The sequence below is a fragment of the Vipera berus genome (assembly GCF_964194415.1).
Source record: "Vipera berus genome assembly, chromosome: Z".
Taxonomy (NCBI): Eukaryota; Metazoa; Chordata; class Lepidosauria; order Squamata; family Viperidae; genus Vipera; species Vipera berus.
Window position 1 is genome coordinate 131785366 of NC_138205.1, and position 25379 is coordinate 131810744.

The window sequence follows — 25379 nt, forward strand, 5'->3', positions numbered from 1 at the left end:
GATAGGTAGATATATACAGTAGAGATAAGATAGGTGATAAGAGATAGAGAGACAGACAGACAGACAGATATGGATACATAGATGATAGAGATGAGAGAGACAGATGTTATAGATCACGGATGTCAAACACGATTGCGTCACGTGACGTAGCGTGCCTTTTTTGCCTTTGCAGAGCTGGGATGGGCGTGGCCCTGCGTTTGATGCATCCAGTTTGACACCCCTGCTATAAATATAGATGATATTAATAGATCAAATAGATCGATATGAGAGGGAGACAGTAAATCTATCATCTATTTTATCTATTATAATAATAAAGTTGGAAGGGTGCTTGGAGGTCATCTACACATACATACACACACAGAGATAGATAGATCGATAGATCGATAGATAGATCGATAGATAGATCGATAGATAGATAGATAGATAGATTACTAGATAGATAGATGATAGAGATATATAGATATAGATAGATATAGATAATATATACATGCATGCATGCACACATACACATAGATACATATACATATATATACACAGATAGATGAAAGAGATAGAAAATAAATATAGATGACAAAAGATACAGATCAAGATAAATGATAGGTAGATATACAGTAGATATAAATGATATATATATAGATGATTGATAGAGATGACATATAGATATATAGAGATTGGTAGAGATAGATCATAGGTAGAGATAACGGTAGAGATGATAAATATATAGAGATGATATATAGACAGCTAGATGGATGGATGGATGGACGGAGAGATGGATGATAGGTAAGGATACAGATAATATAGAGATTACATAGTCGATATAGATAGATCTAGATTACATAGATATAGATAAAGGAGGGAGATTGTAGCATTTTTTTTTAACAATGTTAAGCCGCCCAAAGATTTTACCCTGTGGTAAGATGGGGGCCAATACATTTAATCAATAAAATCAATGAGGTTGAATTAAAGGAGGAAGGGGGGAAAAAAAACACAATCCGACAAGCGAGGACGCCAACTCCCAACGCCCCGTTTATTTGCCTTCGTAGCAAAGAACTGAAAAACTTTTGGGTTCTAAGTTACAGGGGAAGTGTGTGGAAAACGGGAAGCCGATATTAACATTTGTACAGAAGGAAGAAGAAAGAAGTTAAAAAAACAAAACAAAACCCAAACAATTAAACCGAAAACCTCTCCCAACGCTTGCTGAATGCAAAATGGCGGCGGCCGGAAGGCGCGACTCGACAAACGGCACGGTGCGGTCCTCCTGAGGGAACGTCGACGAGTTTCCCGCTGCTTTTTCTGCTCTCGGGAAAGAAAAGGGGGGGGCTAATTTCAGACGTCCCACTGCCCATTCCTTGTCGGATGATAAGTGATTAGGGGTGGGGGGGTGGGCACGCCGTCCGCTGAGGTATTCCGTGCCCGTTGTCGAGTTAAAAAAAAACGGATTCCGTAGCCCACGCAGTGGGGGACCCTCGTGACCCCTGGATCAGGGACCGAGACATTTGGTGGTGGGGGGGGAGAAAACAACAGAAAACTTCGGGAAACCGAATTGGACCATTAGGGATGCAAAGGTGGTGGGCGAGCTGGAAGGAAAAGCCAGATCCCATTAAGGGTCAACCAAAGCTTTCCCGGGACCAACCCACCCCCATTTGGAATCGTCTTGAGTTATACCAAGTTTAACGGAGAAGGAAACAGGCAATGCAAGGGACCCCAGCCTGGCCTTTTAATGGCTCGTCCCAGGTCGATTCGCTGCAGAACAGGGGTCTAAGCTGTGTGTACGGCTGCGTGTGTGTTGTGTGTGTGTGTGTGTGTGAGAAAGAGTGTGTTTGTTGAACAGCTGAACCGTCTATGCCCACCCACAATCAGACTGGAGGGCAGCCCCCAAAGCTTTGAGCAAGGGCTGGCACCGCAGCTTTGCTTCCCCGGCTCAGCTATCGCTACTGAAGCATACCGAAACAAGCAGACCGATCGTTCCGGTCAGTGGCCCGGCCTGGGACTGAAAAGTGGCAGAAAGAAAAGGCAACCAGAAAAAGTAACCGCTTCGGGCGTCAGCGTCACCGCACAGTGTTCCCGCAGCGGCTGACCGATAAATACCACCATGTCGCCCAGGACTCCACCGGTACCGAGGAAAGTCCAGGATGGACGGACAGAGTGGGGGAGTGGGTGGCAGCCATCCGTGCGTCCGTCCACCGCTCAGGTCTTGTTCAGGGTCCAAAGGGGGTCCAGCCTACTGAGAGGGTCGTCGCTGGGGAGGGTTCCTCGCAGACCCTCCCCGTTCTGCGGCTGGAGGAAACTCTGCTTGCTCATTCTGTGTCGGCCCTTCAGTGAATTGTCCAGGGTGAAGGCCTCTGGGGTGAGCGAAGCCAGGAGCTCCAAGGAGGAAGAGGAGGTTGGCGGGACCGGGGCGGAAGCCAACGGCTCCATCCTGGGAAGACTCGGCAAACCCTCCGGGATCTTATCCTCGCTCGTCTCCTCTTCCGTCCAGCCGCTCGTCTCTACAGTTGGCATGGCCTCTGTCTCGAGCGATGCCGCAGCAGGCGTGGCGGGCGGAGAAAATGCCGGGGCGCTCTCTGGACCGCTCAGCTCGGGAAAGATCAGCGGGGCAGCAGAAGACGATGCCGGCGGGAGCAAGGCGTCAAAGGGGGGAACAGAGGATGCCGGCTCGAATCCTCGACCGTTAGGGGCAGCCTCGGGGCTGCCCGGGGGAGGCCGGATGCTGAGTTTGGCGATGGTGGCTTGGATGGAGCTGATGGGGACATCGCCCCCCAAGACCAGATCCTGGGGGTCCTGCTGGAGATAGACCTGGAAGGAGAGAGGGGGGGTTGAGCGGAGCGTGCTGGTAGTCTACTTAAAACGATTCATTTAGTGACTGTTCCAAGTTACAACGGCGCTGAAAAAAAATGACCGATGATCATTTTTCACACGACCCTTTCCGGCATCTCTGCGGTCACGGGGGCTGCTTCACCACCGACTCACATTTAGGGACGGTCGCAGTATCCCGGAGCCACGCCGTCCCCTTTGCGATCCACCCAACGGGCAAAGTCGAAGGGGGAGGGGGAACAAGCCAGATTGGCTTTGAACAAACAGGCAGCCGATTTAAGAACTTCCGCCATTCCCTTGAACCCATGTGCCGAGGGAGAGTTTCATCCCATTTTTACGGCTTTTTCTCCAACCGTTGAGCACCGAGGACGTCGTCTAAAAAGCGGCGGTGTGTGTTTGTGTGTGTGTGTTCCAATCTTGGCAACTTCCTAACACTTGCGGACTTCGACTCCCAGGAATTCTGGGAGTTGGAAGTCCGCAGGTTTTTCTTTTAAAAAAGTTCAGTGCGGACGTGCTTGGCCTAAAGCAGAGCTCGTTTCTCCTGCGTCCTTCGGCCTTCCGAAGCGTCCCCGTGTGGGTGGGTGGCGGGTTCAAGGGTCTGTCTCCCCCCCTCCCCGCTCAAATCTTCCCCCCTTCTCCAACCAGTGGGCAATCCTGCCTCACCTTCTGGGAAATGCTGCTGGCCGGCTTGCTGGTGGAGGCCGTGGCCGTCACGCCGTGCCGTTGCAGCACCTGTGTGGCGTGCTTCAAGACGGCCTCGTAGCAGAACTTGAGGTGGACCTGCAAGAGAAGCGACGTCCGTCAGGACCCATGCGCCCCCCCGCTCCCAAAGCCGGCCGCTATCCCGGAGCCGAACCCACCTGTCCCCCCCACCCCGCACCTTCTCCTGCAACATGTGTTTCCTCTGCCGACGGATGTGCTTGATCAGTTGAACCAAGTCCGGGATGCCGTTGCCGGCTTCCACTTCCTGCATGGCGGCGTAGAGGAGGCAGAAGGCACCCGTACGGCCCACGCCGGAGCTGCCAGGAAGAAAAGAAAGAGAGAGAGGATCGTTGCCCCCCTCCAAAAATCTTGCGGGTCCGTTTCCCACAGGACCCGCATCGGCTAGGCCCACGGGGAGGGGGGATTTGATGCAAAGGCTGTGTTCTGGGGGAAACACACACACACACACACACACACACACCGAAAAAAGGAAAAAAAAAGCTGAACGGGACGACTCGCCACGCCCCGTCCGCCACGGCCCAACTCGCTCCGGGACGACTCGCTTGCAGGACAATTTTAACCATTCGGTTTAATTTGAGGTAATTGTTTTCAATGTTAGTCGTTCGCCTTTCCCGCTGTCCTCCTTTTTTTTTGGCATCCTTTCTTTCGGTGATTCTATTTCACCGTTTCTTCGATGTCAGGGTAACTCTTCTCCTGCTGAGATGGCCGCGGCGAGTTGGACGGGACGAGTTGGCCAAGACGAGCTGGCCGTGACGAGCGGGCCCTGATGAGTTGCCCGTGGGGAGCTGGATGTGACTAGTGGGACGTGACGAGCTTTAAGAAGAGACTGGCCAGCCATTTGTCTGAAATGGTCTAGGGTTTCCTGCTTGAGCAGGGGGTTGGACTAGATGACCTCCAAGGTCCCTTCCAACTTTACTATTATGAGCTGGCCAAGATGAGCTGGCCGTGACAAGATGGCCAAGACAAGTTGGCCATGATGAGTTGACCGTGACGAGCTGGCTATGACTAGTTGGCCGTGACGAGCTGGCCATGGCTTGTTGGCCGTGACGAGTTGACCATGAGAAGCTGGCTCTGACAACTTGGCCGTGGGGAGCTGGAAGTGACTAGTTGGGACATGACGAGCTTTAAGAAGAGACCGGCCAACCATTTGTCTGAAATGGTCTAGGGTTTCCTGCCTGAGCAGGGGGATTGGACTAGATGATCTCCAAAGTCCCTTCCAACTTTACTATTATGATTATGATTATGAGCTGGCCAAGATGACTTGGCCGTGACTAGTTGGACGTGACAAGTTGGCCAAGACGAGCTGGCCGTGATGAGTCGACCGTGACGAGCTGGCTGTGGCGTATTGGCCGTGACAAGTTGACCACGACGAGCTGGCCCTGATGAGTCGCCCATGACGAGCTGGCCGTGGAGAATTGCCACAGACGCTCCCCGAAGACCCACGACGACATGGGCAAGATTGGCAGCGAGACCCACCCTGGATGCCCCAAAGTTGTGCGTTACCTGCAGTGAACCACAATAGGGGTGTGAAGGGGGCGCTGGTGCAAGTAATGGCTATGCACGTCCTGGATAAACCGAAGCAGATTCCCTTTGCTGTCTGGCAGGCCGCTGTGGGAAGAAATTCATTCATTATTATTATTTTTTTCCCCATTCCTTCCGTTACATCATTCATTCAAATTTACATTTGCACATCGTTCACTCATTCGTGTGTGGCTTTTTTTTCATTCACCGATTACATCTGTACGTTTTTTCTTTCGTTCCTTCGTCGAAACTTAAGATGCATTTTTTCCTGCGTTTTGTTCAATGTACAGGTAGCTTTTTTTTTCTTCTTTCGTTTGTTCATTCATTTCTAAATTCAACTTAAAAATTTTTTCGCCTGTTCGCGAGGTGGTCGTCGTTCACCTATTTATTGAATACACACGCGCTTTTTCATTCATTCGTTCCTTTGTTAAATCGACCTGCGCTTTTTTCTTTCGTTCATTCATGAAATTTGGTCCTTTTTCTTTCGCCGATGCTTTATTCGTTCGTTCATTTGTGTGGGTTGTTTTTTTTCCCATGCATTCCTTTATTGATTACATATGCGCTTTTTCATTCGTTCTTTTATTAAATCGATCCACACTTTCTCTTTCGTTCATTCATTCATTCCACCCGTGTCTTTCTCTTTCACCGATTCATTAAAATTGGCTTTTTCACTCCTTCGTTCGTGTGGATTTCCCCACCCCACGCCTTCATTTATCGAATATGCAAGCGGCGTTTCATTCATTCCATTATTAAATTGACCTGCGCTTTTCCCTTCGTTCGCTCGTTAAATGCGTCTTCTTCTTTCGCCGATGCATTAAAAGATTCATTCCTTTCATTCGTGTGGGTTCTTTTTTCATGCATTCCTTTATGTTGCCCTTTTCCGTTCACTCCTTTATGAAATGGACCTCGCGCTTTTTCTTGCTTTCACTCACTTATTGAATGTGTCTCTTTTTCTTTCACTGATTCGTTGGGGGAAAAAATTCATTCGCTCATTTTCTCCATTCGTTTACGGAGGATATCTGCAGGTTTTTTCCCCCCCATTCATTCGTTTATTAAATTTGCGGGTCTTTTTCACCGATATTTTAAAAAAATCGTTCGTTCATGGTTTTTGTCATTCATGGGTTCATTCGTTGATTCGTGTGGTTTTTTTCTTCATTCATTCATTCATTCAATTCATTCATTCATTTCCACATACTGCCCATCTCGATCAACCCCATAGAGACCATCTCAGCCCCATCTGCTGCGCCCAAACCAGGCTGCCCCCCCACCTTCCCCGCAGTGCCTTATGGGGCTCTGGCTGGCCCCTCCCCTTCCCACCAATCTGGGGTTACGTACAGCTCTGGCCAGGAGGAGAACTGCAGGTGGATCACGGTCCGTTTCAAGCTCTGATTGTGGAATTGCAGCGTAACCATCCTCTCCAGGTGGGTGGGGGTCGCCTTCAGGCTGGTGAGGGCCAGGGTGATGGGGCCGTGGACCATGGGCTGGCCTCGCTCCGTGGGGAAGTACCGGACCACCTTTTGCTGCCGAGATGGGAAAGGTTAGAAAGGGGTGGGGTCATCCTGAAACTTCTCGCCCTCAAAAGCTGGGGCTGATTCTCTGCAGGAGAGACTTTTGTGCTCGTTCAGATCAGGACTCCAATCTCCATCCTCCTCAGCCGTCGCTCTTCTGGTAGGGGTGGAGAGGAGCCCGATCAGAAGCCGGAGAGAGAGAGAGCCAAGGCCAGCTTTGAAAACCAGACCACGGAGGGGTGGAATTTGTGTGGCTTCTCCTCCTATCGAGCCCAGGCAGAAGAGCGATGGGTGAGGACGATGGAGCTTGGAGTCCTGAACCTAAACCTGGAGGAGTCTAAATAACATCACCGGTGCTAGGAGGGGGGGTGGGATTGCGGAGAGGAGGACGAAGAGGAGAAGGGAAGGAGGAGTCTAAACATCAACAGCGCTAGAAGGGAGGTGGGATTGCAGAGAGGAGGACTAAGAGAAGGGGAGGAGTCTAAACAACACTATCAGTGCTAGAAGAGAGGTGGGATTGCAGAGAGGAGGAGTAAGAGAAGGTGAGGAGTCTAAACAACATCATCAGTGCTAGAAGGGAGGTGGGATTGCAGAGAGGAGGACTAAGAGAAAGGGAGGAGTCTAAACAACATCATCAATGCTAGAAGGGAGGTGGGATTGCGGAGAGGAGGACTAAGAGGAGAAGGGGAGGAGTCTAAACAACACCATCAGTGCTAGAAGACAGGTGGGATTGCGGAGAGGAGGACTAAGAGAAGGGGAGGAGTCTAAACAACCTCATCAGTGCTAGAAGGGAGGTGGGATTGCAGAGAGGAGGACTAAGAGAAGGGGAGGAGTCTGAACAACATCATCAGCGCTAGAAGGGAGGTGGGATTGCTGAGAGGAGGACTAAGAGAATGGGAGGAGTCTAAACACCATCAATGCTAGAAGGAAGGTGGGATTGAGAAGAGGAGGACGAAGAGGAGAAGGGGAGGAGGTAACATCAGTGCTAGAAGGGAGGTGGGATTGCAGAGAGGAGGACTAAGAGAAGGGGAGGAGTCTAAACAACACCATCAGTGCTAGAAGGGAGGTGGGATTGCGGAGAGGAAGACTAAGAGAAGGGGAGGAGTCTGAACAACATCATCAGTGCTAGAAGGGAGGTGGGATTGCAGAGAGGAGGACTAAGAGAAGTGGAGGAGTCTAAACAACATCATCAATGCTAGACGTAAGGTGGGATTGCGAAGAGGAGGACGAAGAGGAGGAGTCGGTGTCCAGATAACATCATCGGTGATAAAAAGGAAGGGGTTGGCGGAGAGCACGAGGGGATGAGGAAGTGGAGGGCGTATCCCACCACCCTTGCTTCCTGGCAAAGGCCCAACCCGGATCCTAGCCCTTCTCTGCCCCCAAAGCCCCCCCCCGCTGCTTCTAAAGCTACTGTTGCCCCCCGACTCTCCTGGCTTAGTAGCAGCTCCCCACCGCAGCCAATCCAGCAAAGTTTTCAATTTTATCCTTCTGAAATATATACACCATCCCTCTCTCCATCCAGCACAGCTTGTGGAGAGGGTCCGAAAACTCAAGAGAACCGTGGGCGCGCCCGGACCGTCGCCCTGTGCATTTTTGCTGCCAAGATCTCTCTCCGGATCACCATAGCGGCGAGAACGCCGAAGGCCTCCGAGCCCTGCCCACGCCAATCGCCCCCACAACCCGACCCACCTTCTCCATCTCCTGCTCCGACACCAGCATCACCACCAGCGAGACTTTCTGCTCGTAGATCATCAGCCAGAAGTCCGAGGCGGTGCCCACCAGCGGGGCCTGGGTGGCGATGACGGTGGGGCAGTAGGAGGAGAGATCCTCGATCCGGCTGGCGTTGATGTAGTCGTCCTTGCCCGATTGGAGGACCACTCGATTCCGGTCGTACGGCATGACGTCCTGGTGGCGGTTCTTCATGGTGTAGCAACGGGCGATGGCGATGGACAGCTGCCGAGCGTCCTTCTCCTGGGCCTCCTGAAGCTCCCTCCAGATGTGATCCAGCTCGCTGACCGTGCCCGGCGCGGGGCTCTTCTCCAACTGAGAGACCTTCCCTTGGAAACGTTCGAGCTCGGACAGGAGACGCCAAAGACGCTCCGGTTTCTCGTATGGGTCGTTCTCGATCAGCTGGACGGCTTTGGGCTTCCAGCCGTCCTTGGCGTCGGCTTTGGTGGGTTGAAGGAGGGGCTGCCCGACGGGCGGCTTGGCGCCCCCGTGCTGGCTCTCGGGGCTGGAGGAGAGCAGGTCGTCGGTGGAGCTGCTCGGGCGCTGGAATGGGACCTCGGGTGCGCCGTGCGGCAACGATGCAGCTCCGGGAGTCAGCGAGGAGGGGGGCAGCTGGGAGGGCAAGAGGCAGGGGGGTGGGAGGGTCATGGAGGGGCGTGGAGAGGGGGCTGGCGGAGGAACTGCCCCTCCGACTGGGCTAGGGGCGGGAGGAACGCGGTGGAGAGGCTGGCTAACCGGGGCCGGCTGAGGGCCCACCAGCGCTACAGGGACTCCCGGGAGCTGAGCTGACGTCGGAGCGACAGGAGTGAACGCAAGGGAGGCTGCCGCGCCAGGAGGATGAAGGGGCACCGGCTGGACGGGGCCCATCACGCCTCGGGGGGCCGGGACGGAGAAGGCTAAGTTGCCCGAGTGGGACGGTAGCGGGTCCCGGGGCGGTAACTGATAATGTTGAGGTCCCAGCTGGAGCGGGAGCTGCCCTTGGCTAGCGGGATGCGGGGGGACTGGATTTGGGAGCGCCAGTGGGCCGTGGGACTGAGACGGGTATGGATGGTGGAAGGCCGGCTGTGGCTGTTGGGTCTGGGGCAGGAAGTGGGGCAGCTGCTGCGGGGGCAGGACGGTGGGCATCGCCGGCATGCAAGCCGGCCGATCGGAGGGCGGACGGAGGGGTCTCTGCGACGGGAAGGCGGGCTGGGGCGGAGGGCCGGAGAAAGGAGGCAGGAAGGAAACCGTGCCGGCTGGGACATAGGCAAAAGGGTAGGGGGCAGACCCCCCCACAAAGCCCCCTTGGGAAGGAGGCCCAGCCCACTGGGGGAGAGCACCGGTCATGCCCTGCGGAGCCGTGCAGCTGGAGATGGGGGCCTGCAGGCTGTCCACCGTGGTGGTGGCGGGACAGACGCCCTGCGTGGGCGGTGGGAAATGGGGGGCGACAAAGGGGCCGGGTACCGGTGCCGGAGGCCTGAGGGCCAGAGGCGGGGGTGGGCCTCCCGACAACACCCCACTCGATGGCGGCAACGGTCCAACCCCGTAAACCGACTCCGGGGCAAGATGAGGCATTGGTACGTGCTGTGGAGACGTCCTCGGGGGTGGCAGAGAGGGCCCAGGGTAAACCGGCGGTTGTGGACCGAGGGCTGGACCCGGGGCGGCGGAAACCCTCGGCGGGAAGACCTGTGAATTCGGCAAAGGGGACGGCGCGGAGCTTCGGGGAGCCGGTAAGGGGAAAGGAGCATGTCCGGAGATGGTGGACACCCGGGTGGAGTGGTACGGCTGTGGAGGGGGTCCGGTCACCGGGAACTGGCCCGGATCAAAGGGAGGCCGGAAAGGGATGCCTCCCCCAAAAGACTCGCCCGCCGGACCCTTGACGCCAGGGGCGGGCAACGGTGGCTCGCTACGCAGAGCCGCCAGCGCGTCGGCGGGCAGCTGCGCCAGGTGAGCGGCTAGGACCTCCGGCGGGAGGCTGCGCAGCTCCTCGGGCAAGTCGGCGAGCGAAATGGAGGACAGGCTCAAAGGCTCGTAGCTCAGCTCGGCCTCCGAAGCTTTCTTTTGCAGAGAGGGTTTCGAACTAGTGGGCCGGGCGGGGGGCTTCCTCTTCATCTCCCTGTCGAAAGAAACACAGAGACGGAAACGGTGAGGCTCAGCTCGGAGGCTCGGCGGGGAAAGCTCCCCGCGGGATTCGGAGCAGGCTGCGCTCGCTCGGCCAGGCCTATCTCGCAGGGGTGTCGTTGGAAAGGTCAAGGACAGCTCGCCACAGCCAACTTGTTTGCAGGATAACCGGTCACCAGACAATTCAAGGCGGTATGAATGGTTCCGTTCGGTTGCTTTTGTTATTGGCGACCCCGTTTTGGTCGTATGTCTGGGTTGACTTTACGACTAATTTTGGTATATTACTGGCCGAATTTAATTTTTGCTTTTCTTGAGCTGTCCGCCATTTGTCCCACAGCCATTTGTCCGTGGCAAATTATCCGGTGCGAATTGTCCACGGCAAGATGTCCTCGATGAATTGTCGGTGGCGAATTGTCCACCATGAGCTGTCCGCAGAAAGTTGGCCGTGGCGAATTGTCCACAATGAGCTTTTCGTTAAAGTTTTCTGCGACGAATTGTACACGATGGGTTGTCCGCTCCCAGTTATCCGCGACGAATTGTGCGCAGCAAATTGTCCACGACAAGCTACCCCGTTGTGGACATTGGATGTAGGAAGGTTTGTTCAGACAGAAGAGAATCTGAACAAATCGCACAACCCACCCCCAACTGGGGACTAATGAGGGCTCCGTTTCCTCCGGAGTGTCATAATTCAACTCGTGCCCGCAAACCGGATTCTGTCTAATCTGAGTAACTCCCAGAATCCCCCAACCAGCATGCTAAGAGTGTTGGACTTCAACTCCCAGAATCCCCCAGCCGGCATGCTTTAAGAGAGAAGGACTTCATCTCCCAGAATTCCCCAGCCAGAATTAAGAGAGCAGGACTTCAACTCCCAGAATCCCCCAGCCGGCATGCTTTAAGAGTGTTGGATTTCAACTCCCAGAATCCCCCAGCCGGCATGCTTTAAGAGAGAAGGACTTCATCTCCCAGAATTCAGAATTAAGAGAGCAGGACTTCAACTCCCAGAATCCCCCAGCCGGCATGCTTTAAGAGAGAAGGACTTCGTCTCCCAGAATCCCTCAGTCGGCATGCTTTAAGAGTGTTGGACTTCAACCCCCAGAATTCCCCAGCCGGCGTTAAGGGAGCAGGACTTCAGCTCCCAGAATGCCCCCCAGCCTGCACGCTTTACGAGGGAAGGACTACGACTCCCAGAATCCCTCAGCCATCTTGCTGTATGAGGGGAACAATTCCCAGAATCCCCCCCAGAACAGAAACTCCCGCTCGAAAGGAAGTCATCCCCGTCCCGCTTCCGTTTAAGGAGTCGCTTACTTCTCCAAGATCTGCTGGCGGTTGCTTTCGGCCATTTTGCAGGCGGCCTGGGCCTTTTCTAGAAGCTTCCCCACTTTGCTCTCCAAGTCGGCGTAAAACTCTTTGCCTTCTTGCGACTTCTTCATCAAGTCTTCGTAGGCCTCGTAGGAAGCCACCAAGGTCTGCAGGGTTGTGTTCCACCTGCAACGGGGTGGGGGGGAACAAAAGAGGGGTGAGACTCACCCGGGCAGACCGGCGGTGTCCTTCCCGCCCGTCAAAAGGCAGAAAGTCCCCGAACCTATGACCGGATTGCTTAGCGACCGTTTTTGAAGCCAACGACAAGACGTGCTCCAAATGACTACGGCCGCTCAACGAGCAGCCGCGGCCCGGCCTCCAAAAATTGATGTGGAACGAGCCAGGCATTGGTTTTTGTCTCGCTTTACAACCGTCGTTAAGCGAATCACCGCAGACGCAAAGCGAATCGCGGGGCGGGCCAACAAAAGCGAATCTGGCGCCCTCGTTGACTTTGGTCAGGAAAGGGGATTGCGTGACACACACGCCACACACACACCCCAGGGACGCTGCGGCCGTCATAAATACGAGCTGGTTGCCAAGCAGTCCGAATTTGGATCAGATGACTGATTGCGGGGATGGCGCAACGGTTGTAAGGGCGAGGATCGGTTGTAAGTCACTTTTCCTCCCCAGTGCTGTTGTGAACTGTTGCAAATGAGGCATTGTAAGTCTAGGACAGGGATAAGCAACCTTGGCTCTTTTATGACTCATGGACTTCAACTCCCAGAATTCCTGAGCGAGCTGCCTCAGGAATTCTGGGAGTTGAAGTCCACGAGTCATAAAACCTGGCTCAGGAATTCTGGGAGTTGAAGTCCACGAGTCATAAAACCTGGCTCAGGAATTCTGGGAGTTGAAGTCCACGAGTCATAAAAGAGCCAAGGTTGCCTACCCTTGGTCTAGGGACAACTGTAGAACGAGTCCTCAACCTACGAGTGTTCAAAGTTACGACGGGCTTGTTGAGGGCTACTTAGAACGACATTCTGAAGCTCTGACCGCTATCGGCCCATCGCCTGTGTTCACGCGATCGCGTTCGGGCATTGGGCAAACCGGCCCGCCTTTGCGGCTCTTGGCATTACGTGACCACGATTTGAGAGTTTGTGCCAGGAAACTGGGGCTTAATTCTGGTGTCCGGCAAACCCACCCACCCCCCTGCGATGAATGGACAGGCTGAAAGGCAGCGGGGTTGACTTTACGGCGACCGCAGAAAAGATCGTAAAAACGATCGTGGTCAGGTGGTGATCCACTGAACGATCAGCATGACCGTAATTCTGGAGGAAGAAGAGAAGGAGGAGGAGGAGGAGGAGGAGGAGGAGGAGGAGGAGGAGGAGGAGGAGAAAGACTATGAGGTCCTTGGTGCTCTCTGATGTCTCATGACCCAACTAGGGAACATAATCAGGGCTAGAACGGAATGGAGTTTGCTTTTATTTTCATAGTAGTGTTTAAATCCCTTCTAGCACTGATGACGTTCCCTACTTGGGTCATGAGACGTCTGCATGGAAACCACCCAAAAGACAACGAGCACCAAGGACCTCACAGTCTTCTTCTTTCTCCTCCTCCTCCTCCTCCTCCTCCTCCTTCCTCCCCATTCCCTTCCAGCACTGATGAAGTTCCCTAGTTGGGTCACAAAACGTCTGCAACGAAACCACCCAGCTGAAGACAGCCCCAGGGACCTTTCTGTGAATCATCCACGTGGACCTGTCCCAGTCCCCCCCACCAGTCCTCCTGACCAGCCAAGATCCACTCTACTCAACCGAGTTTGGGGTTGGGGTGGGGTGGGGGTCCCCTCCCGCCCCGTCGCCCTCCAACTCACTTGTGCTCCACCTCGGCCAGGATCTTGCGAACGGCGGCGTACTTGACGTTGGCCTCGGTCAGAGCTTTGAGGATGTTCTCCTGGGCGGCCAGGTTCTGCTCCAAGTAGACCTTGATCTGGTCGTACTTCTTCAGCTGCTCTTCAAAGAGTTTCTGGAAAGAAGAGGGGACGCGGAGTGAAGCCAAAGCTACGAAGACGTGGGAGGAAGAGGAGGAGGAGGAGGAAGAGATGGAAAGATAGGAGAAGATGGAGGCAAGGAGGAAGGTTTGAGGCGGCCATCTTAGATGCTTCTATAGGTGGAGATCTTGAGGTGGCCATCTTAGAAGGTTCTGGAGGTGGACCCCTTGAGGTGGCCATCGTAGATGCTACTGGAGATTTTGAGGGGGCCACCTTAGAAGCTTCTAGAGGTGGACCTCTTGAGGTGGCCATCTTAAAAACCTCTGGAGATGCACCTCTTGAGTTGGCCATCTTAGAAGTTTCTGGAGGTGGACCCCTTGAGGTTGCCATCTTAGATGCTTCTGGAGGTGGAGATCTCGAGGTGGACAACTTAGGTTTTGGAGGTGGACCTCTTGAATTGGCCATCTTAGAAGTTTCTGGAGGTGGACCCCTTGAGGTTGCCATCTTAGATGCTTCTGGAGGTGGCCATCTTGAGGTGGCCATCTTAGAAGCTTCTGAAGATGAACCTCTTGAGGTGGCCATCTTAGAAGTTTCTGGAGGTAGACCCCTTGAGGTTGCCATCTTAGATGCCTCTGGAGGTGGCCATCTTGAGGTGGCCATCTTAGAAGCTTCTGAAGATGAAACCTTTGAGGTGGCCATCTTAGAGGTTTCTGGAGGTGGACCCCTTGAGGAGGCCATCTTAGACGTTTCTGGAGGTGGACCCCTTGAGGTTGCCATCGTAGATGCTACTGGCGATTTTGAGGTGGCCACCTTAGAAGCTTCTAGAGGTGGACCTCTTGAGGTGGCCATCTTAAAAACCTCTGGAGATGGACCTCTTGAGTTGGCCATCTTAGAGGTTTCTGGAGGTAGACCCCTTGAGGTTGCCATCTTAGATGCTTCTGGAGATGGCCATCTTGAGGTGGCCATCTTAGAAGCTTCTGAAGATGAACCTCTTGAGGTGGCCATCTTAGAAGCTTCTAGAGGTGGACAGCTTGATGTGGCCATCTTAGAAACATCTGAGGGTGGACCTCTTTGAGGTGGCCATCCTGGATGCTTCTGGCAGTGGACCTTTTGCAAAAACATGGTGGAACCAAGGAAATGGGCGAGCTAACGTTCTCCAATCTCCTGTCCTCAAGGGGCTTTCGACACCACAGTTAGATGGAGGCATCTCAGAGACGTCTGTAGGACATCTTGACTAGCTTGGAGCTTCTGGGAGTGGAAGCCGGCTGGGGGATTCTGGGAGATGAAATCCACTAAGCCACGATCGCATCCCGGCTTCTCACCTTCATCTCGGACTGATCGGTGGTGACCAAAGAGGTGGTCAGGTCGTCCTTCTGGATCATCTCCCGGAGCTGCTGCTCCAGCGACGCCCGCTGGTCCCTCATTTCCTGGACTTTGGCCAGCATCCGCTTCAGATTCTGGATGGCTTGCTGGTCGTCTGAAGGTGAGAACCCGGGTCAGGGTTGGGGTGTTAAGGCGGGCCAGCCTTCACCCTCACCCCTTAACTCCATCATTCCTAATCCTCACCCTCCACCCTAATCTCTAATCCTTAACCCCTAATCCTTCGCCCTCAGCGTCCAGCCTAATTCGAACTCGTCATCCTTAGCCCTAATCCCTAATCATCATCCTAACCCCTAACCCTTACCCACCTCGACTTTAAGCCTCAGCGTCAACCCTAATCCTCCATCCATCCTCCTTAGCCCTAACCCTCAACCCTAATCCTAACCCTTAACTCTAATCCCTCAATCCGAATCTTAACCCAATCTTTAACCAATTCCTAAACCTCAACCGTAATTCTAAGCCTTAACTCTAATCCCTCAATCCAAATCTAAACCCAATCTAACCCTAATTCCTAAACCTCAACCCTAATCCTAACCCTTAACTCTAATCCCTCAATCCTAACCCTTAATCATTACCTGCAATTTGTCAATTCTTCACCCTAATTCCGAATCCTCACCCTTAACCCTAATCCTTAATTCCTAATCCTCACAACCCTAATCCTAAATCCTTAACCTTAATCGTTACCGTCATCCCTAATCCTTAATCCTGATCCCTAAGCCCCTTTAACCCTGATGCTAACCCGTAATCCTTAACCCTTATGCCTAATCTGAACCCTGAATGCTTAGCCCTAATTCCTAATCCTCACCTTTAACCCAAATCCTTAATCCTTAACCCTAATCCCTAATCCTCCTAACCTAATCCTAACCCTTATCCTCATCCTCAACCCTAACCCTCACCGTTAACCCTAATCCTTCATCCACCCTCCTTAGCCCTAACCGTCAACCCTAATCCCAACCCTTAACTCTAATCTCTCAATCCTAATCTTAACCCAATCTTTAACCCTTAATTCCTAAACCTCAACCCTAATCCTAACCCTTAACTCTAATCCCTCAATCCGAATCTTAACCCAATCTTTAACCCTAATTCCTAAACCTCAACCGTAATCCTAACCCTCCCTCTTAACCCTAATCCTGACCCTTAATCCTTACCTGTAATTCGTCAATTCTTCACCCTCATTCCGAATCCTCACCCTTAACCTTAATCCTTAATCTTAATTCCTAATCCTCACAACCCTAACCCTAAATCCTTAACCTTAATCGTTATGCTCATCCCTAACCCTTAATCCTGATCCCTAAGCCCCACCTTTAACCCTGATGCTAACCCGTAATCCTTAACCCTTAAACCTAATCTGAACCCTGAATCCTTAGCCCTAATTCCTAACCCTCACCTTTAACCCAAATCCTTAATCCTTAACCCTAATCCCTAATCCTAACCCTTACCCTCATCCTCAACCCTAACCCTCACCGTTAACCCTAATCCTTCATCCACCCTCCTTAGCCCTAACCCTCGACCCTAATCCTGACCCTTAACTCTAATCCCCGATCCTAATCTTAACCCTAATCTTAATCCTTAACCCTAATTCCTAAACCTCAACCACAATCCTAACCCTAATCCTAAACCTTAATCCTTTATCCCTAATCCTCACCCTTCATCCTGAAGCGTCCTTTCTAATCCTCGCCCACAACCCTTAACTCTTAATTCCTAATCCTCACCCTTAACCCTTACCCTCAGCCCGAACCCTTAATCCTAATTCCTAACCCCCACCTTTAGCCTAATCCTAATCCGTAATCCTTCGCCCTGATTCCCAAACCTCAGCCTTCACCCTAATCCGAACCCTTAATCCTTAACCCTAATTCCTAAGCCTCATCCTTAGTCCTAATCCCTTACCCCAAATCCTAGCCCTAATACTCAACCCTAGCCCTTGCCCTCAGCCGTAATCCCAATCTCTAACCCTAATCCTAACCCTTCATCCTTCACCGATTCCTAAACCTCACCCTTCACCCTAATCCGAAGCCTTCATCCTGAACCCTTAACCCCAATCCTTCCCCTTTTCCCTCTCCTTCCTTAATTCCTCCTGTACTTACTTCCTTCCCCCCTTTTCCCTCCCCTTCCTTCCCTTTTCCTCTCCTTCCTCCCTCCCTCCCTTCCATACTTCCTTCCCCCTTTTCCCTCCTTCCTGAATTCCTCCCGTACTTCCTCCCTCCCCCTTTCCCTCTTCCTTCCCTTTTCCTCTCCTCCCTCCCTCCCTTCCATACTTCCTTCCCCTTTTCCCTCTCCCTTTTCCTCTTGTACTTCCTCCCTCCCCCCTTTTCCCTCTCCTTCCTTAATTCCTCCCGTACTTCCTTCCCCTTTTCCTCTTCCTCCCTTCCCCCTACTTGCTTCCCCTTTTCCCTCTCCTTAATTCCTCCCGTACTTCCTTCCTCTTTTCGTCTCCTTCCTTCCTTCCCCTTTTCCTCTTCCTCCCTCCCTTCCATACTTCCTTCCCCCTTTTCCCTCTCCTTCCTTAATTCCTCCCGTACTTCCTTCCTTCCCCCCTTTCCTCTCCTTTCTTAATTCCTTCCCCCTTTCCTCTCCTTCCATACTTCCTTCCCCTCTTCCTCTCCTTCCTTCCTCTTTCCCCTCTCCTTCCTTCCTTTCCCTTTTCCCTCTCCTTCCTCAATTCCTCCCTCCCTCCCTTCCCCTTTTCCCCTCTCCTTCCTCCCTCCCATACTTCCTTCCCCTTTTCCCTCCCCTTCCTCAATTCCTCCCGTACTTCCTTCCTTCTCCTTTTTCCCTCTCCTTCCTCCCTCCCTCCCATACTTCCTTCCCCTTTTTCCCTCTCCTTCCTCCCTCCCTTCCATACCTCCTTCCCCCTTTTCCCTCTCCTTCCTTAATTCCTCCCTCCCTACCTTCCTCCCTCCCTCCCTCCCATACTTCCTTCCCACTCTTCCCTCTCCTTCCTGAATTCCTCCACTTCCTTCCTTCCCCTTTTCCTCTCCTTCCTTCCCCTTTCCCCTCTCCTTCCTTCCTTTCCCTTTTCCCTCTCCTTCCTGAATTCCCCCCTCCCTCCCTTCCCTTTTCCCTCTCCTTCCTTCCTCCCTCCCTCCCTCTACTTCCTTTCCCCCCTCTTCCCTCTCCTTCCTGAATTCCTCCCCTACTTCCTTCCTTCCCCTTTTCCTCTCCTTCCTTCCTCTTTCCCCTCTCCTTCCTTCCTTCCTTTCCCCTCTCCTTCCTCAATTCCTCCCTCCCTCCCTCCCTTTTTCCCTCTCCTTCCTCCCTCCCTCCCCTCCTTCCTTCCCCCTCTTCCCTCTCCTTCCTGAATTCCTCCCCTACTTCCTCCCCGCCTACCCTGGGAGAGTCCCGGGGAGGGCAGGGCAGCCTTGACGGCCTCCAAAGGCCCGCTCAGCAGCCGGAGGTTGGCGATGTGGAGGTTCATGGCCTTGTGCAGCTCCGTGTTGGTGAAGCTGGCCTTGCCGTGCGCCTCCCGGTACTTGGCCCACTCCTTGGCCACTTCGCCCAGCCCGGCCGGCGGGGAGGGGGAGGGCGAGGGGGAGGGCTCCGGCCGGCCCAGCGTTTCCCGCAGCTTTCGCTCCCGGGCCTCCTCTTCCTCCAGCAGCTCCTGGATCTCCCGCAAGGTGGCTTCCACGTCCGTGAAGACGCCCGAGAGGACTGCCGGGTTCGGGGGGGGGCAGGGAAGAGACGGGGAAGAAGGGAAGAGGGAGGGAGGGAGGGAAGGAGGAAGGAGGGAGGGAAGGAGGAAGAGAAAAGACAGGGGAACGTGACAAAGGAAGGGAGACGAGAAGGAAGGAAAGAGGGAGGGAGGAAGGGAAGAAGGAAGGAGGAAGACAAGAAAGAATGAGAAGGGAGGGAGGAAGACGAGAAAGGAGAGAGGGAGGGAGGAAAGAAGGAAGAGGGGAATGTGAAAAAGGGAGGGAGGGAGACGGGGAAGAAGGGAAGAGGGAGGGAGGGAAGGAGGGAGGGAGGGAGGAAGGGAAGGAGAAAGAGAAGACGGGAATGTGACAAAGGAAGGGAGACGAGAAAGAAGGAAAGAGGGAGGGAGGGAAGGAAGGAGGAAGAGAAAAGAGGGGAATGTGAAAAAGGAAGGGAGGGAGGGAGAGGGGGAAGGAAGGAAGGAGGGAGGAAAGGAAGAAAGGAAGGAGGGAGGAAGACAAGAAAGAATGAGAAGGGAGGGAGGGAGACGAGAAAGAAGGAGAGAGGGAGGGAGGAAAGAAGGAAGAGGGGAATGTGAAAAAGGGAGGGAGACGGGCAAGATGGGAAAAGGGAGGAAGGGAAGGAGGAAGAGAAAAAAGGGGAATGTGAAAAAGGGAGACGAGAAAGAAGGAAAGAGGGAGGGAGGAAGGGAAGAAGGAAGGAGGACAAGAAAAAATGAGAGGGAGGGAGACAAGAATGAGAGGGAGGAAGACGAGAAAGAATGAAAGAGGGAGGGAGGAAGAGAAAAGAGGGGAATGTGAGAAAGGAAAGGAAGGAGGGAAAGAGGGGAATGTAAAAAAGGAAGGAAAGAAGGAAGGAAGGAAGAAGAGAAAAGAGAGGGGAATGTGAAAAAGGAAAGAAGGAAGGAAGGAAGAAGAGGAAAGAGAGGAGAATGTGAAAAGGAAAGAAGGAAGGAAGGAAGAAGAGAAAAGAGAGGAGAATGTGAAAAAGGAAGGGAGGAAGGAGGGGAGAGAAAAGGGGAAGGTGAAAAAGGAAAGAAGGAAGGGAAGAGAAAAGGGGAACGTGAAAAAGGAAGGGAGGAAGGAAGGAAGAAGAGGAAAGAGAGGAGAATGTGAAAAAGGAAAGAAGGAAGGAAGGAAGAAAAGAGAGGAGAATGTGAAAAAGGAAAGAAGGAAGGCGGGGAGGGAAAAGGGGAAGGTGAAAAAGGAAGGGAGGGATGGAAGAGAAGAGGGGAATGTGAAAAAGGCAGGCAGGGAGGGAAAAAGAAGAAAGAAGGAAAGAGGGGAGGGAGGGAGGAACGAAGGAGAGGGAGGAAGGGGGAAAAAAGAGAAAGAGAGAGGGATGTGAAAAAGGGGTTTCTCAACCCCACTGGGCTCCAACCTCTCCTCGCCACAATTCAGCTGGTCAGGCAGCTCAGGCTGGAGTTGCTAGTCCTCAGTGTTCTCCGAGCTTCCCTTCTTTCCCTGCCAGTGCTTGGCCTGCCCGCCGGCGCTTCCCCCACCCCTCCAGGGAAGCCCACCCCCACCCCAAACCAAGAACCCAACAATTTAGCGCGCGCGCGCACCCCCTTCTTCCTCCGCCAGGGCAGGATTCGTCCTCGGGACCCTTACCTTGCATGGACTGGACCAGGTTTTTCACGGTCTCTGGGCGTACGCTGAGGGCCGCGCACTTCTCCATCAAGAGGGGCGGGATGTGGTCGTACATGTCGAGGTTGTCCACCGTCTCCGGGTCCAGCTGGAGTGAGTCCATGAACTGCCTAGCGCCAGAAAAAACCCGGTTGAATCCCGGCTTGCGCCGGAAGTCCTCGACTTACGACCGCAAGGGGGGGGAAGCTTCCCTCCCCCAACCTTTTCCATCGCTTCAGTTGACTTTCGGCCCCCCCTCCGCCTCCTTTGGACGACCTTTCTCGTTTCCACTGTTGTTAAGTGGAACACCCTCCCCCCGCAGTCCCACGGTCGTGAAGCGAATCGGGCTTACACGACCCGCCCCCACCGTCACAAATGCGAGTCGGTCGCCGGGCGTCTGAATTTGGATCCGTCGGCCCCGGCGTTGCTGCGACGGTCGTGAAGTGTGTGTTGGGGGGGGGAGGGGGGCAAAGCCGCCGTTTTCACGGACGTGGTGACTTTGGTCGCTAAAGGAAGCGTCGTGAAGTTGAGGAGTCACGTTGCAGGGATATTCCCTTTCTTTTTTTTTTACAGGGGGGAAAAAAAGAACGTGCCACCGGTCCTCCGCTTACGACCGTAAATAAGGCAGCACAAATTTTCCGTTCTTAAGTGAGACCTGGGGGAGTTTTGCCCCACTTTACGACGCTTCTGGCCACCGCCGTTCAGTGAATCTCTGCGGTTGTTCAGTCAGCCACCCGGACGTTAAATGAATTTGGCTTCCTCATTGATTCTGTTCGCAAAAGGGGACCAGGGGAGCCCGGGATTGCTGCGACCGTCGTAAATACAAGTCGCTTGCCGAGCATCTGAATTTTGATCACGTGAGCCCGGGACGCTGCGACCGTCATAAAGCGAAGTGTGAAAAAACGGTCCGTCGTAATTTCGGTCACTAAGCGAATCGCTACCTGTCCAAGGATCCCTCTTTCTTCCTTCCCGGGCTTTTGAGCATGGGCTATGTGATCCCTCATCCCTTCCCAAACCCGTCTTTAGAAAAAAAAAAAGACATACTCCAGGATCTCGTTCTTGCTGTCAATCGTGGCCATGACTTCCCTCAACAGCTTGGCTTTCTCCTCGCTGAGGACCAGAAACATGTGAGAGAGGAAAAAAAAGAGAAGACAACTTCAGGTGGAGAAGAAGACAACTCAGCTTCTGGAGTTTCAGGATGGAACACCGTCAAGGACTTCGCTCTGGTCGGATCCGAACCCGGAGCTGAGCTGAGCTTCTGAAGGGTGGACGGTGGGACTCACCGCCACCCGATGGAACTCGACTCTTCCCCTGAGGAGCTTCGGGGGGCTCCAGCCGAGGCCAAATGATTGGCAGCAGCGGGGAAGAGTTCGAGTCCTGTGGAACCTCCGGCCACTAGAAGGGAGAACAGCTTCACGCCCTTGTGGAAGCCGCGGGCGTCCGTCCAAAGCGGGTTCATCCTTACCTGTAGAGCGACGAGGCTTCGTGGGCCGCCATGGGTACCAGCTTGGCGAAAATATCCGGCCCGGTTACGGCTGGATCGGTGGGGTTGACGGGGAGGGCTTTGACCAACGACGCCCCTGCGGGGTAGACGCAGCAATGACAGGAGGTGCTCACAAGAGCCTCCCCCTCTCCCCCCCCAGGCTTCGAGTGGTGCTCCTCGACTTACGACCGCAGTCAACAGCAGATTTTTCCAGGAGTGTAAAGCAGACCACGCCCGGATTTTTTTTTTACAACTGTTTCGGTTCTGAGGGGAACTCAGAACTTTGGTTGTTGAGTGAATCGCCCGGGCGTTAAATGGATCCGGTCTCCCATGCTGGGAAAGTCCCAAAGTGGGGATGGCCAGACATCCCTCGCCTCTCCCCCCCGGGGACGCTTCCCACCGTCAAAAATACAATCGCCAAGCCAATTTTGGGTTTGGTGACGGTGGGGGCACGGCGACGGTCGTTCAGTGGGAAAAAGGGACCGAAGTCACTTTTCCCCCCAAATCGTAGTTACTTCAAATAGTCACTATATGAATGGGCGTAATTAGACGACTCCCTGTTCATGGTTACTCATTTTATAAGGGGGAGGGGGGAAAAAACATACCAGTATGTTCTCGACTTACGAGCCCCAAATATCGTTAAGTGAGGGATAACAAATAGCGACCACAATGGCACCCCAAATATCAGTTAAGTGAGGGATAACAAATAGCGACCACAATGGCACCCCAAATATCAGTTAAGTTAGGGATAACAAATAGCGACCACAATGGCGCCCCAAATATCAGTTAAGTGAGGGATAACAAATAGCGACCACAATGGCGCCCCAAATATCAGTTAAGTGAGGGATAACAAATAGCGACCACAAAGGAGCCTCAAATATCCGAGGCATAACAAATGTCTCACTTAACAATGGAAATTTTGGGCTCAATTGTGGTCGTTAAGACGAGGACGTACGAGAATGCTTTTGGTTTTTTTTCCCCAGTAAAAAAATTTGAGTTTTGCACCGTTTTATGTCCTTTCCCGCCAACGTTGTTAAGTGAATCACTGCAAATAATGGTCGTTAAGGGAATCCTGCTTCCCCTGACTTCGCTTGGGATCACAGAGGAGCCCGGCACACCACGACCGTCGTAACTACGAGTCGGTCGGCAAGTTTCTGAATTGCGATTGTGGGACGCCGGAAGGGTCGTAAGTGTGAAAAATGGTCGTAAGTCACTTTGTGTGTGTGTGTGTGTGTGTGTGTGTGTGTGTGTGTGTTTGTAACTTTGGGCGGTCAGTAAACAGTTTACAAGGCTGATACTTTTTTGAGGATTTATTTGGACCCAAAGTGACAAAAATTGAACCACACAAGCCTAATTTTGTAAATTAAACGTCAACTGGAGTCACTTATCAAACTGTGAATTTTTACTTTGCTGTTTCGTTTTTTTTTTTTTAAATTGCCGGCTGAGGGATTCTGGGAGTTGAGGTCCACCCATCTTAAAGCATGCCGGCTGGGGGATTCTGGGAGTTGAAGTCCACCCATCTTAAAGCGTGCCGGCTGGGGGATTCTGGGAGTTGAAGTCAACCTATCTTAAAGCATGCCGGCTAGGGGATTCTGGGAGTTGAAGTCCACCCATCTTAAAGCATGCCGGCTGGGGGATTCTGGGAGTTGAAGTCCACCCATCTTAAAGCATGCCGGCTGGGGGATTCTGGGAGTTGAAGCCCACCCATCTTAAAGCATGCTGGCTGGGGGATTCTGGGAAATGAAGTCCACCCCTTTTAAAGCAGGCCGGCTGGGGGATTCTGGGAGTTGAAGCCCATCCATCTTAAATCATGTCAGCTGGGGGATTCTGGGACTGGAACTCCTCCCCTCTTAAAGCAGGCCGGCTGGGGGGATTCTGGGAGTTGAAGTCCACCCCTTTTAAAGCAGGCCGGCTGGGGGATTATGGGATTGGAAGCCCACTCCCCATTACCTTTAATGGATTGCAAAGTATCCAGAGCAGGGACAGCCTCGTGGTAGATGAAATCGTTATCCTTTTTGGACGAATTGTACCTGAGAAGGAAGAAAAGCTCAGAAAAACTCCTCGTTAGATCACCAAGTGGCCCCCTCTCCTTTCCACAGGATTCGCAGCAGCCACCAGATTCCAGCCGCCCCTTCTGGACACACCCAAAGATCTTTCCACACAACTGGGTGAGGCCGATGGGGACGGAAGGAAAGGCTCCATTCTGGTTAGCCCAGGTAAGTCCTCGACTTACGACGACAGAGGAGGGCAAAATTTTCGTTGCTAAGCGAGACAGCTGTGAAGCGAGTTTGGCCCCCCCATTTTACTGCCTTTTTCGCCGGGGCTCCTAAGGGGATCCCTGCAGTTGTGAAGTTCGTCACACGGTTAAGCTTGGTCACAGAACGGGATCATGCCACCGTCGTAAGTACGAGTCAGTTGCCAAGCGTCTGAATTTTGATCACGGGACCCCTGGGACGCTGTGACCGTCGTAAATACGAGTCGGGTGCCAAGCATCTGAGTTTTGATCATGTGAACCTGGGGCGCTGTGACCGTCGTAAATATGAGTCGGTTGCCAAGTGTCTGAATTTTGATCACGTGGCCCCGGGGCGCAGTGACCGTCATAAATGCGAGTCAAATGACAACCGTCTGAATTTTAATCACGTGACCCCGGGATGCTACGACCGTCATAAGTGTGAGTCAAATGCCAAGTGTCTGAATTTTGATCACCTGACCCGGGGATGGTGCGACCGTCATAAATACGAGTCAATTGACAAGCGTCTGAATTTTGATCATGTGACCCCGGGACGCTGCGACCGTCGTAAGTACGAGTCGCTTGCCCAGCATCTGAATTTTGATCCTGTGACCCCGTGACACGGCGACCGTCGTAAGTACGAGTCGCTTGCCCAGCGTCTGAATTTTGATCCCGTGACCCCGGGGTGCTGCGACCGTCGTAAGTACGAGTCGCTTGCCTAGCGTCTGAATGTTGATCTCGTGACCCCGGGATTCTGCAGCGATCATAAATACGAGTCGGTTGCCGAGCGTCTGAATTTCGATCCCGGGACCCCGGGACGCTGCGACCGTTAGATCCACGCCTCGGTTGCCAGGCGTCTGAATTTGGATCACGGCGACCGTCATAAACACGAGTCGGCTGCCAAACTGTCTGCATTTTGATCACGTCATCCCCAGGGATGTTGCAAACGGTCGCGAGAAAGACGGCCCGAACTGCCTTTTTTTTTTTTTGCCCCCCCTCCCCGTGCTGTTGCAACTTTGAGCGGTCGTAAGTCGAGGACTTCCTGTCCTATACTCAGGGGGAAGGAAAAAAAAAGAGAGGTGTGTGTGGGGGGGTTGGCTTGGTTTTGGGGGGGGGTGGGGGGGAAAGGAACTACAAAAACAACGGGGCGGAAAGCTGGGCCAAGCACTCACTTCCCTCCGATGACGTCCATGGTGAACCTCAGCGCCTCCTGGACCGTTTCGGGCTGGCCCTGCAAGAAAGAGCCGGGTTCAAATCTTACGTCATTCTGCATTTTACTCGCCCTGATGACGTTCCCTAGTTTGGTCGGGAAACGTCTGCAAGGAGAAGAAGC

At 53.2% G+C, this 25379-nt stretch overlaps 1 protein-coding gene and 1 long non-coding RNA gene across 5 annotated transcripts in view; both read right to left on the reverse strand.

Annotated features, from left to right (window-relative positions):
- LOC308678096 overlaps positions 1-25379 on the reverse strand; it is a 112503-nt gene that overhangs the window by 48864 nt on the left and 38260 nt on the right. The gene's annotated exons all lie outside the window — the stretch shown is intronic.
- Positions 1008-25379, reverse strand: part of PTPN23 (protein tyrosine phosphatase non-receptor type 23) — a 113634-nt gene continuing 89262 nt past the window's right edge. For 2 of the 4 annotated variants that reach the window (XM_081344881.1, XM_081344880.1), the window contains exons 2-16: positions 25219-25379; positions 23767-23846; positions 21799-21913; positions 21378-21443; positions 20319-20464; positions 18385-18705; positions 15000-15154; positions 13561-13712; positions 11700-11879; positions 8256-10389; positions 6394-6578; positions 5041-5145; positions 3695-3833; positions 3478-3594; positions 1008-2796 (exon numbers count right to left, since the gene is read on the reverse strand). The exon at positions 25219-25379 is cut by the window's right edge. In XM_081344881.1, coding sequence (XP_081201007.1) covers positions 2188-2796; positions 3478-3594; positions 3695-3833; positions 5041-5145; positions 6394-6578; positions 8256-10389; positions 11700-11879; positions 13561-13712; positions 15000-15154; positions 18385-18705; positions 20319-20464; positions 21378-21443; positions 21799-21913; positions 23767-23846; positions 25219-25319 — 4605 coding nt within the window. In that variant the 5' untranslated portion in view covers positions 25320-25379 and the 3' untranslated portion in view covers positions 1008-2187. The remainder of the gene's footprint in view (positions 2797-3477; positions 3595-3694; positions 3834-5040; positions 5146-6393; positions 6579-8255; positions 10390-11699; positions 11880-13560; positions 13713-14999; positions 15155-18384; positions 18706-20318; positions 20465-21377; positions 21444-21798; positions 21914-23766; positions 23847-25218) is intronic. The other 2 variants (XM_081344879.1, XM_081344878.1) reach the window with 2 other exon arrangements.